This window comes from Penicillium riverlandense, assembly GCF_028828495.1.
Source record: "Penicillium riverlandense strain IBT 135883 chromosome Unknown utg000001l_segment0_segment0, whole genome shotgun sequence".
Lineage (NCBI taxonomy): Eukaryota > Fungi > Ascomycota > Eurotiomycetes > Eurotiales > Aspergillaceae > Penicillium > Penicillium riverlandense.
In genome coordinates this window covers 1,605,743-1,625,189 of record NW_026643194.1, presented here as the reverse complement: position 1 = coordinate 1,625,189, position 19,447 = coordinate 1,605,743, and the positions used below count along the sequence as shown (strand labels likewise).

Genomic DNA, 19,447 nt, shown 5'->3' with positions numbered 1-19,447 from the left:
TGGTGGTTGTTCGGGGGAGAGTGAGCAGAGATTGAGAAGAGAAGGAAGGCGCAGAGATCGAAAAATCCCAGATAGGAAGGTGCGGCGGCGATCTCCTATCGTGGGCGGTACCTGACTGACCGCCCAGTGTTTCTGCCGGGCTGTTTTTTGGAGGGGGAAAAGAAACGAAAGTCCCTTGCGCACGCCCCTGTCTACCTGGGCTCACCTCTTCTCCCTTGTTTTTCTTTCCTCGTTCATCCATCATTTGGGTAGGTCGGATGATGATGGACTCCTACTCGGAGGATGCGGCGCCGCCCTTTTGCATCGGCCACCATGAGCCCAACCGCCAGGTGCCTGTCACCGCAAAGGTGGTTCGGCAGGTACACGAAAGCAATGTGAGTTGGGATGCCCCTGGACGCCGACATGGGACTAATCGATTATGATCCAGTATGATATGATGACAGTGTCAATTACCACCTCGCATTTCCACTCCCGCGTACTGGGGCTGTTGTCCTCTCATCTGTCGAATCTGCAGAAGCCTTCGTACGATGCAGTAGGGACCATGGCGACCACACCGAACTCACAGCCACTCGTGATCCCACCACTCTCGAAGGCGGACTCGTATCTCACTCCCAACGAAGCTACTAGCCAATTGATCGGGGTGACCAGCAGCTGGATTGATCTGTGCTCCCCAGATCCGTTGATCGCAGACCTGTCCCGCCAAGTGCTGATGCTAGAAGTGGCATACGCAGCATTCTGTGGCATTGGATACCTTCTAGTCCCTGGCCCCAAGTTGCATCACGGCGAAATGCACTCTGAAGGCGTAATATACTATGCCCGATCGATCCAGGACGCTTTGGCCCTGGGTCCCTATATCCAATTCCACATCTGGCTCCGGATGGTCGACAACCCTGAACTGGAGGTCGATACGATTGGTGACCTGGCCGCGTTGGCTCGTGAAGAGTACATCGAACCGGAAGAGGGGCCTCCGCCCAAATTGGACGCCTTCGGGACGTGGGACGCATGGGATGCCATTCGCAAGACTTGTAAATACCATACAAGGCTGTTCGTAGGTGAGAATAAAACCTATTGTCGTCATTTATCCCACGATTACTGAACAGATGCGCAGCTCTCGTCTTGCCCAAACAGCTCCCCGCTTTGTTTGTGCAGTCTCGGTGGCACTCAGAACCAGTGCACCTGCTGACAATTGATTCCTCGGCATTCCTCAAAAACCAAAAAGGGTTCCCAGTTTTGTCCAAGGCGCACCAAGGCTTGATCTCCAAGCTGATGCGTCTTCGGACCGCCCCGTGGATCCTTCTGTGCGGCATTGGTCCCATTCCAGGGCTTGACAATGTGGATGATACTGAACCCGGCCAGTCGCATCTTTCAGGATCAGAATATCCCAGCCTCTCACAGGCGGCAGGTGCTGACAAAAAGCACCATGACCCGACACCACACCTCTCGTATATGCGCAATCTTCAGCAGAGACAACCCGCGCGCACTGCAATTGAGCGATTTGGCACCGGGTATCAGGACTATCTGCAAGCACCTTTGCAGCCACTCACGGTCAACCTGGAGAGTATCACGTACGAGGTGTTTGAAAAGGATCCCATCAAGTATGAATGGTACGAGCAGGCCATTGCGAAGGCGTTGAGGGACTGGGCAGACCAGAAAAAGCCGACCTCTCACCCCGATGGCAAAGTTATCGTGGCTGTTGTGGGTGCTGGTCGAGGCCCGCTGGTGACTCGAGCAATCCGGGCTAGCGCAGAGTCTGGAGTCGACATTGATATCTGGGCAGTGGAGAAGAATCAGAATGCATTTGTGCTGCTCCAGCGCCATAACGAGACCATCTGGGGCGACAAGGTAACGCTAGTCCAGTCGGACATGCGCAGCTGGAAGGGTCCTCGCGTACGCAAGGCAGGGTCGCAGGAGTCGGTGGGAGAATCGCTAGGCATTGAAAACTCATTGCTTTATAACCCAAACAATGGCAACAACAATGCCGAACCCATGGGTTCCGGGTTCTCTTACACCTACGTTGACATTCTCGTGTCAGAGCTGCTGGGCTCGTTTGCCGATAACGAACTGTCGCCGGAATGCCTGGACGGTGTAAACGATCTCATCAACCCTGTCCATGGTATCTCCATTCCAGCCTCCTACTCGGCTCATTTTACGCCCATCTCTGCTCCTAAACTGCATTGCGATGTTATGAACCAATCTATATCCAATCCAGCAGCGCCAGAAACGCCATATGTGGTCATGTTGCACGCCATCGATTTTCTTTCTACTTCTGATTCACCTGCGGCTTCGGCAGCCAATTCAACTTTGGGAGATGTTACGAGTCAAAATGGTGTTGGTCGATCCTCAGCGCAAGGCACACCATCCTCCACAACTGAATTTCCTACCCCGTTGGTGCAAACCGCGTGGTCTTTCTCGCATCCCAACAAGAATATCCCACCACAACAGCCGGGAAGTGCAACGCTTTCCAACGCACACAACGTGCGCCAAACTCGTCTGTCCTTCCCTGTCCAAAACCGGGGCGTGTGTCACGGCCTCGCTGGATATTTCGAAACTGTTCTATACCCGGGCGTGGAGCTCTCGACTAATCCAGTGACCATGGAGGCGAAGAGTGCCAACATGATCAGTTGGTTCCCGATATACTTTCCGCTGAAGGTAAGGCATTGCTTTGTTGATTGTTATTATTGTCAGCGCTAACTATCTTCTAGATCCCACTCAACGTCCCGGATGGCGGCGAAATCGTCGCCACTATGTACCGCCAAACAGACGACCGCAAGGTCTGGTATGAATGGATGGTGGAGGTCTTTGCCTTGGAGCGCACAGCTCCGGCCTCTGCAGCGCTTCCAGCGCACCCTGCGAGTGGTGCGCGCGGTGTTTCGCCGGGTGTGGAGAGTTCCAAAAGCAAACAGAATGGTGTGCAACAGCCCCAGAAAAGCCCGAGTCCTCGGGCTGGCTACCGCCGGGTACGAGTTGGCATGAGCGACTTGCACTCGAGCATCAAGGATGGATGTCTGATGTGAAGAGTACACGAAGAGGGTTATGACGAACGATGAACCTACGAGCTATAATCTAGATATCGCCTTGTTGAATCCAGGATATGACTTGTCAAAACCACCTCTCGACGTTGAGGTCTGACTATAAACTGGTGTCGTTATCTGCAACTAATACCCCCGCGATTGCTAAATCCGGCTATGTCCGAGATCACTATGGATGATCCAAGAGGCTCGATACGAGTTGTTGTGGCGTAGTGTCTCGTATCCGCACGGATTTAATGGTGTTAAACGTCGAGTAAGCTGCCTGGTGGGCGTTGGATACTGGCAATATAAAACAGCCCTCTCCGGCCCTCTACATAGCTCCCCATCAATTAATTATTTTTTTGACATCTACAATGGCTCCCCTCCCAGCTACACACCGGGCACTCGTCCTCAACGCCATCGGCGAGCCTCTCGAAGTCCAAACCAAACCCACCCCGCAAGCCACCCCTGGCAGCGCAGTGGTCAAGATCCTCGCAGCCAAGATCCTCTCCTACGGTGGCGACATCTACAATGGCAAGCGCAACTACCCGCTCCCAACACCCTTGGTACCAGGATCTGGAGCAATCGGCCGCGTCGCAGCCGTGGGCTCCGACGCAACGAGTCTCGCGGCCGGCGATCTAGTCCTCGTCGACATCTACCTCCGGGGCCGCGACGATCCCAGCATAGCCGCGCTTTCGGGAGTTCATGAGGGACACACCGAGACCAGTGCGCGGCTTATGCGCGGAGAATGGCGCGACTCGACGTATGCGGAGTACGCGAAGATGCCGCTGGAGAACTGCTACAAGCTCGACGAGAAGCGGCTGCTCGGGCCGACTACTGCAGGCGGGTTGGGGTATACGGTTGAAGACCTGCTGGCCATGTTGGTGCATCCTGTTCCATTCGGCGGGCTGCGGTGCATCGGGATAGAGCCTGGCGACAAGGTCATTGTTAGTCCTGCGACGGGCCCATTTGGGAGCTCGGCGGTGCAGGTGGCGTTGGCGATGGGCGCTAGTGTTGTTGCGATGGGGCGCAACATGGACGCGCTGAGGAAGCTTCAGGCGATCTGTGCGGAAGACCGGGTCCAGCTGGTCCAGATTACCAACGACCAGCAGCAGGAGATGGAGGCGCTGGCGAAGTGTGGCCCGGCCGATGCGTTCTTCGATATCTCCCCGCCGGCGGCAGCAGGATCAAGTCATCTCCGGAGCGGGATGTTATCGCTCAAGCACTCGGGCCGCGTGTGTCTGATGGGATCTGGAATCGGGGATGTGGCCATCCCGGTTGCGGCGTTGGCGTATAAGAACCTCACGATCAAAGGGAAGTGGATGTATGAGCGGGCGGATATCCTGAAGATGATCCAGATGGTGGAGGGCGGGATGTTGAAGCTGGGCAGTCAGGCGGGTTGGGTGACTGCTGGGAGATATCGGTTGGAGCAGTGGGAGGAGGCATTTGCCTGCGCCAGCCAATCTGCGGGACCGGGGCAGCGGGTGTTGTTCGAGTTTAGCTAGTCCCTGGAAGATCCACATGACGATACGACTTTCCTGCCTCAGGCACTTCTGAATAACTAGTAACGCTGATCGCCCGCAACTCTGTCGGACAGGTCTCCTTTGGCCCCCCCCCGGATCACCTCAGTCCTCTTCCTGCAAGTCATGTCGGCCGCCAAGAGCAGCCCGGACTCCCATCCATTCGGGATGATTAGTCCCGGGCACACGCCGCAGGCCATGGCCCTGCTGGGCGAGATCGGACAATATACGCCCTCGGTCTCCAAGTCATGCAGCCGGTGTCGCGCCCGCAAAGTTAAGGTACGCCACTGGAACCCCCCCAAAACACCAACTTCATTGTTCTGACCTTTCAGTGCGATCTGATTGTGCCTCGCTGCTCGGCATGCAAGAAACAGGGCGAGCCCTGTAATATTACGGACTATGTCGCCTATTCCTATGCCCTCGTGGAGCGCCTGCATTCGAGAATCCAGGAGCTAGAATCCAAGCTCGATTCCCAGGCCAGCAATAATAATATTTCCGACCATGTGCCCAATGCACCGGACCGTCTGGATCCCACGGCTTATCCCAGACCACCCGATGTGTCTGAGAAGCTACCCTGGTCGGCCGATGTGAGCAAAGAGGCGGAAGAAGTGGGTGTGCTGGCCATTGGCTTTGAAGATCGATATTCCCAGAACAAGTATTGTAAGTCCACTGCAACATCATTCTTATTCAACCGACTAAGACAACCCCCACAGTGGGCGCGGCCGCTGGATCGTCCTTTGCTCGCATCTTCTTCAAGCAAGTGGGCTTGGATCCCACATCAGAATCAGATCACGGCAAACTGGAGTCGCAAGATGATCCGCCAGACAATACAGCGTCAATCCCCTCGCGGGCCATCGCGGGGTATCTACTATCGGTCTATATTGCACGGGTCCATCTCTGGTGGCCGTTCATGCATCTAGCATATGTTCGATCGTGCTTCCGACGCATATATCAAGTTCCGCGGGAATGCAGTTGCTTTGAGAAGTTTATTGTTTTCATCGTCCTTGCTTTGGGATCTGATGAAGCGGGTGACAATAAGGAATATTCCAGCATGCTGGACTTCAATAGTTCACGAGAGTATTTCCAGACGGCTCTTCATTTCTTCACACAGTTCCGTGAACATCCTCGCGACCTCCCGGGTCTGCAGGCGGTTATCCTCCTCACCATCAGAATGATCAGTTCGCCTTCTTGCAATCACAGCAATGATCTGTGGCATCTCACTCGATACTGCATGTCCATTGCCCTTGAATTAGGGGTCCATCGGCACAATCCATCGTGGAACTTCAGTCCGGAAGAACTCGAACTCAGGACTCGCACATGGTGGACTGTGTACAGCTTGGAGAGGTATGCCCTCAAACAATATCTCGACACCGATAACCGCTAACGCAAAGCCACAGATATGTAGCTCTCAGTACGGGCCGAGTTCTCTCGGTACGCGATCATTGCATCGACACGCCCATTCCAACCGCCAACCCCATCGACCAGCTCACCCCCCACGAAGCAAAATCCGCTCCCATGTTCCATTCCAACTCCGTTTGGCTTTTCGCCCATATGATTGAGCTTCGAAAGATCTGCGGTCGCGTTCTAGAGTCAATATACATCGCCCGCGGCCCGAAAGGGCGATGCCCCTCTATCACCTTCCAGGAGATTTGCGCCATCTCCGATGAGCTGCATCAGCGGCTAGATCGGTGGAAGACTCAGCTTGATGCAGCGGGCCTGGGGCCGTCGCTGGAATACAAGCAGATGCTCATCGAGTACTACATGGTGCTATTAAACCTGAACCGACCATCACCGTCGTTCATGATTCCATCACAGAACATGATCGCCATCTGCTCGCATGCCTCATCGAGCGCCTTACAGCAGTGGGCGGCTATCTCGGCGGACGAGGGAATATCGGTTATTTGTCGTTGTTACCGCCACTTTCATGATATCCTGCTGACAGGGCTTGTTCGCCTTTACTGCGATTGGTGAGACATACCCATACCCATGACCCTAATAATCTACAAGAACTGACAAGATTGTGAACAGGCACATGTGCAAGATCGCCCAAACCTCCACAAACCCCATGCTCGCACCAACCCTCCACCACCAGGACGCGAACATCTGCCAGGACCTACTGGATAGAGGCATCGCAAGCCTGCGGAACCCCTCCCTGTCCAAATTCCGCGATCTCTTCGCCGCTCTCCGAACGAAAATCTATACTTCCGCCACCGCCATCTCAGCCGTGGATAACCAGCGCACCATGCCGCCACCGCAGATGACCAATGCGCCGTTCTTTTCAAATCCTGCCGACGTAATGGAGGGCGTCGACTCCACCGCCGATCCGAGCATGATGTTCTCCGGTCCGGACGGACTAGAGTCTTATCTGAGCCAGGTGTCGACCATCTTCGATGATCAGATGATCAATATCGATGACACGCTAACGGCGTGGTATGGGTCCGTCTTGGACGATATGGGAGGATCTGATCATCTTCGTACCGCACATCTGGTGAGCTAGTTGATGTCTGATAATAATCTCTTCACGACTATATCCTGTATCTATATTTGTTTTTTGTCTGAAGGAGACGCTGGTCCATACTATTTAGAGCCCGAAATGACGTTATAGAGACAGGTTTATGATTGATAGATTCAATCTATGTAAAAATTAAGGTATACAAAGCCCATGACCCCTCAGTAGGTGTACCGGAAGCGCGGATTCAGCCGATCCGTCAAATCCTCCTTATCAGCCTCCAACCCGGCAGAAACCATGCCCTCGCTTTTATCGATCTTACCATACTCGCGATCACGCCGTTTGTTCGTCACGAAGCACACGGAGAAGTAAAGAATGCCCATCGCCGCCATGATCGAAAAGCAGCAGAGCATGGCTCCAATGCCAAGCGGATACCGCGGAGACTGGCTTTCGAGGAAGAACTGCGGCCCGATGATGTTTCCGACGGCTAGAGAGTATTGTCAGAACAGAACTGACAGAGAAAGAACAATATAAAACATCTGTACATACCGTAGAAGATAGCAATGGAAACAGAAACAAAACTCTTCTTCGTCGTCCCGCCCGTATTCGAGGTCTGCAGACTCAGCGCCAGCACCCAGGGTACATTATAAAAGCCCATGATATACACGCCGGCGAGGGAGGCATTGCGCTGCGTCGTCGGGTCGAGCAGATGAACCATCACGGCGCCGGCCAAGCCGACGCACGATGCAATAACCCACAGCAGGCACCGGATGTTCGGGACGAACCAGGCGAGCAAGGTAAATGATGCCTGGGCGACCATTGCCACTCCGGCTTGGGGGGTGGCGAGCAATGTCGTCTTCTCGGTGGAGAAGCCGTAGCCCGAGATGATGAGCGGGTTGAAGTTGGTTATCCCGGCGTTGGTGACTGCTTGGGCGATTACGAAGATCATGAGGATGTAGTAGAGCGGGTCCTGGAGGGCATCCCAGATATGCTTGAGGCGGATGTCCTGTGGAGTATTTTTAGTTTCTATATAGATGGGAGAGAGGAGTAAGGGAATAGCGATGCATACCTTGTGGGAATCCAGGCCCGTTTGGTTCTCGGCGACGCGGAGAAGAGCAATCCTCTTCTCCTCTGCGGAGAGGAACCAGGCTGTGGCCGGGGCATTGGGGAGGACAAGGAAGATTAAAAAGCCGACTAGAATAGTCACGGCGCCATAGATGATGAAAATATACTGTATACCGGCCGAATCAGTATCAACCGCGCGAAAGGGGAAAGGAGGGCTCGAAAACTAACCTTCCAGGTAGGCAATGAACCACGAATATGGCCGATCGCATAGCTAAGAATGCCGCCAAAAACACCCGCGAAGGTATTGTACCAGAACGCAGTGCGCAAAGGCTGTTCCTCACGACGATACCATCGCGTGTTGACAAGAAGCAGACAAGGCAGCATAGCCGCCTCAGCGATACCCAGCAACAGCCGGATGGTGGCCAATCCCGCGAAATTGTGACAAGCGGCCATCAGGCACAAGAGCGTGCCCCACGCAACGAGACAGCTGCCTAGATATCTTCCGATGGGGAGCTTGGTGATCAGGTACATGTTCGGAAACTCCATGGCCAGGTAGCCGAAGTAGAAGATACTGCCTAGCCAGCTGTACTGCTGCCCGACGAGGTTGGCGTCTGTTTCCATGCCGAAGACGGCTGCGTAGGCCAGGGCATTCTAGCGACACTAAATCAGTATGGTTATCGGGAGAAAAGGGAGAGCGCAGTAGGTACCTTGTCCAGAAAAGCGAGCGTCATGGCCAACACGATGAGCGGCATAATAACAAGATCGATCTTCAGCAGCACCCGCCGAAACTGCGACCTGGACACCTCCTGGCCATCGCGCAAATCCTCCAGCACCTCCGCCGTGCTAGTGTCGCGGGCTTTCTGCTCCTCGTTCGTCGTGACGGGAGGCATATTATTGGCCGACGAGCTCGCGACTGTTTGTGCCGCATGAAATAAAACAAGATGAACGACGCGTAACCCGCTCGCAGGGGCTTGACATCAGATATACACACCAGGACACAGGCGTGCGGTTGGGAGATCAGGAGGCAGATCAGCCGCTCTTAATAATTCTTCAGGAGAGCATCCGGTTCTCGCTGGGCGGTCGGCCAGATAATTGCGGGGACTAGCAAACCCTAATCATGCAGCCCGGAATTGGAAGGCTGGCCGAAGAGTTTATCATGTATGGTATCCTGACCAACAAACATGGAATAAATCCCCTAGAGTAAGTAGTTTAGTCCACGGTGGATCGGGTTATGGCGCGATAAGGGGCTATAGTAGCTACATCATAGCTGGCTCGCTGCCCCGGAAATGGACACCTCCACCATCTCGGGAGCTTGGGCAGTCGGGGTGGACCGAGATCGACTGCTCGGGTCACCCCGAGATGAGTGGATCGGAGGAGCCAGGGAACTTGGATGAGTGGTTCTCTACCACCATCTACAGTAAGACGCAATTGATAAGGCCATGGCGCCATGGCGGTTTCTCAAACTTAGTTGATTGTTGCGATAATAAATCGATAGGGAGCTAAGTATTGTAGTCCCGAACTTGTGGTTCGGGCTGGGAATGCCTGTGCGCCACAAATATGTGCCGCTTTTCTAGACAGCCCTACGGAGCTAGGTCCAATAGGAGGCTCCCGTGCCGAGAAGGGCTCTAAGCTAAGTCCTAAGTCATCCAAAGTAGTGTTATACAACGAAGCCCAGAAGGAAGGCTGCCCGACATGCATATCTGCATATGACTAAAGATCCGCTTAAAAATTACAGGAAGCAGCAGGACGGATAAATGCAGGACAAACATGGCATGAATGAAACAGCAGCCAAGGTAGGATCATACAATGGCACGCAGTATGACAATAATGTTAGCTGTTGAAGCGGGCCCACGGCCGAAGAGACAGAATGCAACTATGTAAGAAGATGCAGACATATAACGCTAGACACTAGATAATAGCTGGTGGCTCCACGTCTGTACGAGGGGGATTTTTCTGGTCTGCCTGATCCAGAGACGTCTCCTTCAGTACGTCGGCGACGGAGTTGGCAGCGTGGTCGCTGATGGGGAAGGGGTTGGGCGACGGGCCTGGAGTGCGCTCGCTGCGGTTTTGGCGCTGGATCAGACCGTTGGTTATACCCAGAACGGAGTCGACGATCACGGCGTCGATACCCTGGGCGACTTGGTACTGCAGAGGCGAGGGAAAGTCAGATGTTGAGGTAGGGAGGAATGAGAGGAATGCACTTACGTCAACGTTGACTGCGTCGTTGTTCATGGTGCCGTACGAGACACAGACGAGTCCGGACTCCTTGACGATGCGGACAAGGCGCGGAGCGAGCACGAGCGGCTCAGCCTGCGAGACAATGCCAAGCAGGTTCCATCGCGACGCGAACCGAACGGCTTCCTGCAGACTGCTAGCGCGGATATCACCAACAGGGGAGGCGCCAGCATCGGTCAGAAACAGCACCGGGATGGAGGGCTGCTTGAAAGCACACAGGAGACAGATGTCTGGGTTGAAGCTGGAGAACAGCACATCTCGGCCGCCGCCGAGATCGTAGACTTTGGTCAAGACGGTATCCACAAAGGAGTTGAGTTCCACGGCGTAAGTATCCATCTCTTCCTCCTCGCTCTCGTGGAGCATGGGGTACTCTGTTGCGACCTTGGTCAGATCGACCGAAAGATTGAAGCTGTTCTTCGGGAAGCGGTGGGAACTCACTCAGTTCGATGTTAAACCCGACGGGTTTGGGGATCTTCTTGAACAATTCCTCCAATGTGGCGAAGGGCGCTTGGATGTGCTCGCCACGAGTGTTGCCCTTGAATCCTTTCTTCTTGAAGTCGCGCGTGTGCTTGATCTTCTCGGTCAGCTCGGCTGGGTCGTACTCGGAGCTGCCCACCGACATGGACCGCGGCCGAGGACTTGTACCCGAGCGATGGATGTCGACGCTGTCGGGGAGGACATTCCGGCGTCGACCTTTGCCCAGCTCCAGGAACTGATCTAGGGTCAAGGTATGCACGGGTGCATCTGTTCCTGTCTCGCTGACCAGGAAGTCATGGTAAATGACAGGGACATGGTCCTTGGTGAGCTGGACGTCAAACTCGACATATGAGGCACCCAGGTTCGCCGCTGCGATGAACGACTGTACGGTGTTTTCGCCCAGTTGCAGTGAATTACGAGCTGCCATGTTCTTACCCAGACCGCGATGACCGATCACCATTGTTGAGCTCACTGACCGCCAGTAGGTTTGGTTTCCCGTGATGGACATGTTGGGATGTTTGAAAGGGGTGATGACGAGAAAGTTGAACGTCACCGACCCAATGACATCCAGGGTGTTCGCGGCGACGATGGGCACAGTGGAATCACCTTTGAGGTTGATGCGCTGGGACCCGACGGTGGGCTTGATGCTGGAAAGCAGCGCGACGCCTCGACCAACAACCTGGTCCTTTGACCCGGAATAAGTCGGGACCAGGTCGAAAAGAAGGCGAACCTTGCTCGCATCGGTCGTGTGGAAGACAATTGGTTCAGTCGAGATATTGTCCTGTACAGGCAGATCGATCACTTCCGGCTCACCATGGGCACCGCTCGCGGTAATGACCATGGAAAGCGACGTGTCCAGCTGCGTGGCATGGGCATTCTCCATTGGGATCCGGTCGAGATTGACCGTCTCCAGCGGCTTGCGCATGTCCATTGTTCCCAGGCTCACCAGAATCATGGTCTCATCGGTGAGATACCGATGTCCAAAAGTTTTGATAGGTTCAGTATTGCGTAACCCAGAACTCCCGGAGGTCGGCCCGGGGACATTTGAACGGCGCTCAGTCAGAGACGAGCCAGGCGGGGAGGAGCCCGCGGGGGATGGCGTGCGGTTTGCAGAAGCGGAGGATGTTGCAGAGTCGGGCTCGGCATCGGGGGCACCGGGGCTGACTTCTGCCAGACAACGTGCAATGGCAAGATGTCCTCGCAGCGCGGCATGCTCTTTGGGCGTCCAACCGGAGGCATCGAAACGATCCAAATCTGCACCAGCAGCGATGAGCAATTTGGCTACTTTCAACGACCCATCCACACAAGCAATGAAGAGCGGCGTCCACGAGTAAGTATTCTCCGCCAGCTCCGTATCCGCCTTTTGGTGTTCCGTGCCCTCCAGCAGAATTTGAGCGCACTCATCATGCCCAAAGCGGGCAGCAAAGTGCAATGCCGTCTCGCCCTGCTCATCTTGATAGTTGATATCGACTCCGGCATTGACCAGCAGATGGACAATATCCACAAAGTTGGCCTTGGTAGCCAGGGCTAGCACCGCATTCGACTTAGAGACTTGCTTGCGAATATGACCATTGTCTTGCGTAGGGCCTTTCCAATTCTCGGCATCCAAAAGATAGCCGGTAGTCTTCGGATGTCCGCCCACCACGCTCAGGTGCAGCGGCGCCCAACCATCATTGTCCTGCCATAAAGGGCCATCGATCCCTTCGCTGACATCGAACATGCCCCACTCTTTCAAGTGTTCAATGATCACCTCGCACACAACCTTGAAGCCATACTGCGCCGCGTAATGCAATGGGGTGCGCCCAGAAATATCCTTGGCTATCAGCGCCGCCCGCTGGTGCGGACGCAGCTCATCCAGCAGATACTGGAGATAGGACACAGTCGGATCGTCCCGGCCTAGCTGCTGAGGCATGTGTATCTCCTTGACCACTGAGCGCGGTGGTTGCAAGGTGGGTGGTGCTGCCGGGGTAATGTAGCGCGTGGTCTCTGGGGGAAAATCCAGCACCATGGATGCCTGGGGTTCGGAGTCATTGGTTGACTGTTCACGACCGATAGAGATGACCAGACGATGAAGGCAGTTACGCCGGTTGATCTCGTCGTCTTCCTCAAGCGTGTCGACACGCTCCAAAAGCAGAGACAGAGCGGCCCGCGCGCGGTGTAGGATGCTCCTTTGAATGAGGGTTTTTACCACTTTGGGGTAGATTGCATCACCAGCCTCATCCGCAGCAGCTTTGAGTGTCTCCAGCAGCTCCAGAAATACATGGGTATCATCCTTGCGGAGGGCCTCATCCACAGCCGTCAGGACACTTGGGGGCAGGTTGAGGTAAGGTCGGGAGGGTCCGCGCTTGAGTGACAGGGAGGAGTGAGTGGAGCTGGAGTCGTCGGCCAATTTCTCGTCGGCCTTGCTCTGGTCGGTGATGATGGCCATCCACGAATTGATCCGTTCCTGCGCCTTGTTCACGCGCGCATTCGATGCGAACGGAGTCGGATCGACCTTGGTTTCCAGGTAGCGTTTCTGGGACTGGGCACCGACCTTTTTGTCCAGCTTCTTGGTGATCTTGACAAACCCACGCCGATTGACCTCTCCGTACCACTGCAAGCGACGCAGGTGGTAGCGCAGATCCAGCAGAGCCTCTCGCAGGTCATGACGGTCCTCGGGCTCGAGGCGGTGGCGGCCGTCCATCGAGTAACCGTAGCGGTCCTCGAGGAGCTTGAGGCGGCGCACGTATTCCGCGTACTTCTTGTTGTAGAAATAATCGACATCCTCGACATTTCGGTCGAGAGAATAGAAAAAGCCTATAACACTCAACGGAAAAGGTAAAAGAAACCGCCCGTCGTTAGAAGCGCGCTCGATGGAGCAAGATACAATCCAAGGCCATCCTTACCCGCCAGATCTGCCTCCTGTCCAGCCTTGATTTCCTCAGCCGCCGACTTGATGAGCTTCTTCAACGCCTTGTATTTGATGTAGGAGGCGCTCCATTCGGGGACGGTGAACTGGGGCAAATTGCGCCCAAACTTCATGATGTTGTAGCACCTGCACTGATGTTGGCCTGTACTTTCTGATCTATCCCGCCAGGCTCAAATGCCGCCTAGGCGCACTGCCAATGGCTGGGAAATGCGCCGAAATCCGTATGTAGTCGAGTCCAACCTGAGGGCCACAAAGCAACGCAATCAGGTGAGCGGGCGAACGCAGGGAAGGGAAGAAAGAAGCGAAGCCATGTGTGAAGCTGTGTAGAGGAGGTAGGAAGGAAGAGATTTTTTTGTGTGGGGGGGGTTGAGAGAGGACAAGCTCGCGGAACAAAGGAGCGACTGTACCTGTGTAAGTGGGGAGTGGATTAGTGGGGACGACTGCAAGCGGTGAGGACCTAGTTGGAAGGAAACTCACCTAGAGTTGAAGAAGGACGAGGGCCACGAGGGTAAGAAGAGAGGCTGAGAGGGAGAGAGAGAAGAAAGAGAAGGGGAGAGTTGAACCAGGTCCACAGGGTAAGTGTGCGTCGTGCCGCGGCGGTGATTTGTCGATCGGCGGGGAGGTGGGGTGGGGCCCGGACGTCATGCTTATAGTCGTGGGAGTAGGAGTTACTCCGTAGGGGTAGGGGTAGTACTGGCTGTCGGATAGAATACCTACGCTGGGAGACAGTCAAAGAGCAGCACTCGTGACCCATTGCATAGACTGCATCACATGACACTTGTATTCACTCTATACCCAGAAACCCGGAATGCACCGAAGCAAAAACAGACAAGAACGCTAATCCCAGCAAATAAAGAAACGCCGGCGGGAAAAAGAAAAGGAAAATCGTCCAGCCCTGTCCCGATATCTCCGCATGCAAAATCAATCATCGCTGCTCCACCAGCGGCTTCAGAGCCTCTACGCCCGCCTGTAGTACCGCCGGGTTGGACGTCTTCTTAAGACACGCAGTCAGGATCTCGATACCTCCCGCAGCTCGGACGGCCGCCTTGGCTCGCGCTCCGATGTCACCAGATGCCGTGCAGGTCAGATTGCGCAGACAGGCAGCGCCACGGTGGACCAAACCGTCGTCGTCTTCTTGACACAGACCCAGCAGCAGCTCGACACCGCGTGGTCGCTCCAACACCGCCGCTATGGCCGCGTCGTACTCCGTGAGCATAGCCAGGGCTCCACCGGCCGCAAGCCGGGTGGGCACGTCGTCCGCGTCCGTCAAGGCCAGTAAGATATGCAAACGCTGCGCCGCGCGCTTGGAGCCATCGGCAAACTGGACAACCCCGGACTCGCAGGTCATCAGGTTGCAGACAAGCTCGCATGCCGCGCGTTGGACGCGGGCGTTGCTGGAGAGAAGCAAATCTTCGACGGCGGACCAGCCTTGCCGAACAATCAGCTCTGCCGCAGACTCGTCCGGAGACGATGCGAGATTCGTCAGGGCCAGTAGACTTTCAAAGACCGGGAGCAGGTCACGAGGCTGGTCGGCCGAGAATGAAGGGGTTTCGGGCGACGAGAGGAGGGCAAGTAAGGGGCGGACCGCCGTGGTGATTTGGGGGAAGCCGGAGGTCGGGAACACATGTGAAGGGTCGACCGAGATAAGAATCCGGGCCAGGGCATGGGACGCAGTCTGGGTCGTCTCGTTGGCGATGGGGCCGGAGCTCCCCTGTTTCGGAATGGCGAGACTGAGCAGCAGCTTCACCGCACCCTGCTGGGCGAGCGTGCCTCGGGACTTCTGGTTCCGGGCAAGTGCCAACATAATCTTACTCGTGAGGTCGTGGATTGAAGGCAGTGTAATTTTTCCACACTCAACCAGTAGCGTCATGATGCCTGCATCAATGAGGGCGCAACAGCGGCCGACCACGGCTTCATCCTCGTCTCGAACATCTGGAGCAGCTCTAGCTTTCCCAGTAGATGCGTCAGCGTAGTCCTTGAGCTGAGACATTTTCTTCTGTTCCTCTGAGAGATTAGGAAGGAACTTGGTAAGGTTCAGAACGATCATCAAGCCGCCGTAGAGAACGGAGGAGTCGCCGGTGTGCTTCTTGATCACGGCGACAAGGTCGTGCAGGAATGCCGAGTCTTGACCGAGTTGCTGTTTGATGGAGGGCTTCACCGAGGAATAGGCAAGCCCCTCAATGGCATGGGAGATCTTTTCAGCACTGGGATCGGACATGAGTCCCTTGAACCGTTGAATCAGTTCAAGAACCTCGCCGTCCTCCACTTGCGCCTGGCCATTCGCGCCGGCCGATTGAGCCGTCTCAGAAGCCCGCAGCTTTGCCAGGATCACCGCCGCCAGCTCAGAGCATTCGTCGCTGCCATTTGTCAAGGTGTGGGACAGCCACTCGGAGAATTGCTTGGAGATTGCTTCGCGGGATGGCTTGTTGATGCACGCCGCGTTCAGCAATTCCAGCATAGAAATTTCGAGTTTCTTACTCTTGGTGTCTCGCGATGCCATGGGACCCAGAGCCTCCATGAACTCTTCCGACAAGAAAAGGTTGGCCGTCGCAGCGGGGGCCACGGGGAAAACAGCTGTGACTGCAGAAAAGGCCACAATAAAATCATCAGGGCGACGCTTGTCAATCATAGACAAAATCAACTTGGAGAAAAGCTTCTCTCCTGGTTCCTTGGCTACCTCGAGGTACTTTGCGGTCGCCAGCGTTGCCTGACTGCGCAATTCGAGGGGCAGTCGATTGTCCAGTGATGTCAGGATCACTTCGAAACTCTCCTCGTCAACCAGGTGCTGCAGTCTATCGGCGTCGACAGCAAGTAGCCTTGTAATACCCTTCAGGGCGCGACCATCTAGGTCATGGCCGGATTCCATGAGTTTCGCCAAGAAGAGCAGGAACAGCTCGCTCTCGCAGTGCGACCGGGTATCCTCTGCAGGCCATACACTGGGATCCAGCACCACCGTGTCCAGGCATACCGCCGCGCCGTCGCCTCGGGGGTAGATCTCGTCAAAGAAGGTCGTCACCGACACCTGCAGTTGTGTCGAAAAGAATTGCCGGACGCTGGCGTTCTGCCGCACCAGTCCGGAGATGACCTCGTCCTGGGTCGCCGACAAGGCATGTGGTCGCTGAGCGAGCAGAAGCTTCAGGGACTCCAACGCGACGTTCTCGGGTGGCTTCAGGCCGTCCGTGCGAAGGTAGGCAGCTGCCTCATTGCCGGCGGTCTCATCTTTGCGCGCGGTGTACCGCCGACAGAGCTCCAGGAGCTGGTGGCCATTTTCTTCCTCGTGTTGGATTTTGAGGAACGCCGCCTTCACGTCGGGGTGGTCGGGGGCAATGGATAGAGCTTCTCGTAGATTTCGCGATGCAGCCTAGTCAAAGGGCCCAGAAAATCAGTATGCCAGATGTTCCGGAAGAGCTAGTCGCGGTCGGGGGGTGAGTGTATTACGTACCTCGCGATGGCCGGCATCAACCAGCTCGACGGCCTCCGTAGCCAGGTGGACAGCGCGCGCTTCGCCTGTTGCTGAGACCATTGCAGGGGTGCGAGCAGCACGCTGCAAGGGGGTTCGAGATGGAGGGGCCAGATAGTGTGATGGTGGTGGAGGAGGTTAAGATCAAAAGAACTAGCAACTTTTTTTTCCTTCAGTCCAGGTGGGAGCGGAGAGCGACCGAGGAAGAAGACGAAGAAGAAAGATGGGAGATGATGAAATGAATAGCTAACTACTACTCCTTGGACCACCCTGACAGGAATAAGCAAAGCTAATTCACCCTTTCTGAATATCTTACGTTTCTTCTTTAGGTTACGCCTTGATCTTATCTTGTTCTCGCAAGACCAACCACGGCGACCGGTGGCATCACGTTGGTCGCAGTGAGACGGACTACAGGATTCTGATGCATAGCATACCGTTACGGCCATTATTATTGTTATCCTGACTGGCATGTGGTAACACCATTCTCCTGCATACGAGGTATCTGCCATCCTGCTGGTGGTGATTATCCCGGTGGATCCATAGGGCGCGTTCCCAAAGGCCAGTCATGACCGGAGCGGCTGATAGGACCGTGAGACCGAGCTCGACCACCTACAGTAACTAGCGTGCAGTCCGAAGGAGTCAAGTCCGATCCCTATCGGGAACCAGAATAATACGAAGTTCTGTAGTTAGTTAGCCTAGTTGAGATCCGGTTTAGGGTTTGGCGGTGGTGGTTATCGCCCGTGAGTGGTCTTATCGTGTCCGAGCTTCCAATTCCCTTCTTGTCCATCTTTCTTCTCATTCTCGTGTCTGCGCCGGGCACTGTCGAAGACAAAGGCATCGGGGACTCAGTCGAGTGTGCCATCATGCGCTGCGCCCTCCATTGACCATCTCCCGGCCACCATGAATTCCGTCGATGCATCCGAGCACCACGAGCAAGCTGCCACTGGTGTGTGCCCGAGATCTCATGCCCCGGATCAAGTACAGTACCTAGACTGACACCGGACAAACTAGACCTCGCCCCGGCCCTGCTGACCGTCATCATCGACACGAATCCCCACGCCTGGGCCCAGCTAGAAGACTCCCTCCCCCTCTCCAAGGCCATTGCCAACATCCTCGTCTTCATCAACGCCCATCTCGCGTGCAACTATGCCAACGAAGTCGCCGTCGTAGCATCACACAGCCAAAAAGCCGCATGGCTGTACCCTGTCCACCAGGACAAGGGCGCAACCATCTCCCCCGATCCAGATGGAGACATCAGCATGAACGGCGACAGCACCGCCGCCGCCGCACAACAAACCAACAAATACCGCCCTTTCCGCATGGTCGAGGAGCAGGTGAATCGCAACCTGCGGGAGCTGATGAACTCCACGACGGGCGATGACCTCCGCGTCACAACATCCACGATGCTCGCCGGAGCACTGACGCTCGCCCTGAGCCACATCAACCGGCGCACGATCGCCTGGGCCGAAGCGCACGGCGGTGCCGATCTCGAGGACACGGCAGCGGACGGTGCGGGCGGCAGCAGCGGAGCACCAGGAACAGCGCGATACTCGGCCGAAGACGACGAGCGACTGCAAAGCCGCATCCTGATCGTCAGCGTCAGCGGTTCCAGCGACTCCGCGCACCAGTACATCCCAATGATGAACAGCATCTTCGCATGCCAACGCCTGCATATCCCCATCGACGTGTGCAAGCTCAGCGGCGATGCCGTCTTCCTGCAGCAGGCCTGCGACGCGACCAAGGGGATCTACATGTGTCTCGATCATCCCGGCGGTCTGCTCCAATACCTGATGATGGCCTTCCTGCCGGACCAGCGCTCGCGCCGCCACTTGGTGCTCCCGACCAATGTGAATGTGGATTTCCGCGCCGCCTGCTTCTGTCACCGCAAGGTCGTCCGCACCGGGTACGTCTGTTCGATCTGTCTGAGTATCTTCTGTGAACCGCCGCCGGGCATCGTGTGTCTGACCTGCGGGACGCAATTGGAGCTGGGCGATTATGGTGCCAAGCCTGCGCTGCTGCCGCGGAAGAAGAAGAAAAAGAAGCGCGTGAATGGTGTTTCGGCTGCGGGCACGCCGATGTCTACGCCTACACCTGGTCCCTGATTGTTATCTTTGTCTCTTGATAGCTGCACTTATACCATGCCACTTAGAATACGACGGGATGTTTCGAAGGTGGTCCAGTCCAGGTCAAACTACGAGATACTGATAAAATGGAAACACATGTCTCGATTGGTCTTTTGAAGAAACCTAGGAACGGGCAGGCGCAAAATGAAAGCGCCTGGGAATCTGGACTGAGACAAACGATAACCACCAATGCGGATCGGAA

The 19,447-nt window shown here is 55.5% G+C and overlaps 7 protein-coding genes across 7 annotated transcripts; 4 read left to right on the top strand and 3 right to left on the bottom strand.

Annotated features, from left to right (window-relative positions):
* Window positions 1–257: 257 nt before the first annotated feature.
* On the top strand, window positions 258–3,014 carry N7474_000668 (protein arginine N-methyltransferase; the record flags this gene model as incomplete). Its single annotated transcript, XM_057192083.1, has 4 exons — window positions 258–374; window positions 428–1,052; window positions 1,109–2,649; window positions 2,703–3,014. The coding sequence occupies 4 exons, from the start codon at window positions 258–260 to the stop codon at window positions 3,012–3,014; spliced, it is 2,595 nt and encodes an 864-aa protein (XP_057057036.1).
* Window positions 3,015–3,382: 368 nt separating this feature from the next.
* On the top strand, window positions 3,383–4,513 carry N7474_000667 (uncharacterized protein; the record flags this gene model as incomplete). The annotated part of the gene is made up of 1 exon (XM_057192082.1): window positions 3,383–4,513. One exon carries the CDS (start codon window positions 3,383–3,385, stop codon window positions 4,511–4,513), a length of 1,131 nt encoding a protein of 376 aa, XP_057057035.1.
* Window positions 4,514–4,654: 141 nt separating this feature from the next.
* On the top strand, window positions 4,655–7,016 carry N7474_000666 (Zn(II)2Cys6 transcription factor; the record flags this gene model as incomplete). The annotated part of the gene is made up of 5 exons (XM_057192081.1): window positions 4,655–4,807; window positions 4,861–5,188; window positions 5,242–5,872; window positions 5,926–6,495; window positions 6,557–7,016. Coding segments are annotated over 5 exons (2,142 nt in total), but the record flags the coding sequence as incomplete, so codon positions are not given.
* A 182-nt stretch (window positions 7,017–7,198) lies between these two features.
* Window positions 7,199–8,932, bottom strand: N7474_000665 (Major facilitator superfamily domain general substrate transporter; the record flags this gene model as incomplete). Its single annotated transcript, XM_057192080.1, has 5 exons — window positions 7,199–7,464; window positions 7,527–7,983; window positions 8,047–8,208; window positions 8,271–8,693; window positions 8,750–8,932. 5 exons carry the CDS (start codon window positions 8,930–8,932, stop codon window positions 7,199–7,201), a joined length of 1,491 nt encoding a protein of 496 aa, XP_057057033.1.
* Window positions 8,933–9,950: 1,018 nt separating this feature from the next.
* Window positions 9,951–13,775, bottom strand: N7474_000664 (glycerophosphocholine phosphodiesterase; the record flags this gene model as incomplete). Its single annotated transcript, XM_057192079.1, has 3 exons — window positions 9,951–10,648; window positions 10,716–13,550; window positions 13,640–13,775. The coding sequence occupies 3 exons, from the start codon at window positions 13,773–13,775 to the stop codon at window positions 9,951–9,953; spliced, it is 3,669 nt and encodes a 1,222-aa protein (XP_057057032.1).
* An 812-nt stretch (window positions 13,776–14,587) lies between these two features.
* On the bottom strand, window positions 14,588–17,185 carry N7474_000663 (UNC45-central domain-containing protein; the record flags this gene model as incomplete). The annotated part of the gene is made up of 2 exons (XM_057192078.1): window positions 14,588–17,023; window positions 17,105–17,185. The coding sequence occupies 2 exons, from the start codon at window positions 17,183–17,185 to the stop codon at window positions 14,588–14,590; spliced, it is 2,517 nt and encodes an 838-aa protein (XP_057057031.1).
* Window positions 17,186–18,022: 837 nt separating this feature from the next.
* On the top strand, window positions 18,023–19,224 carry N7474_000662 (TFIIH/NER complex subunit TFB4; the record flags this gene model as incomplete). The annotated part of the gene is made up of 2 exons (XM_057192077.1): window positions 18,023–18,068; window positions 18,134–19,224. The coding sequence occupies 2 exons, from the start codon at window positions 18,023–18,025 to the stop codon at window positions 19,222–19,224; spliced, it is 1,137 nt and encodes a 378-aa protein (XP_057057030.1).
* Between the last annotated feature and the right edge of the window lie 223 nt (window positions 19,225–19,447).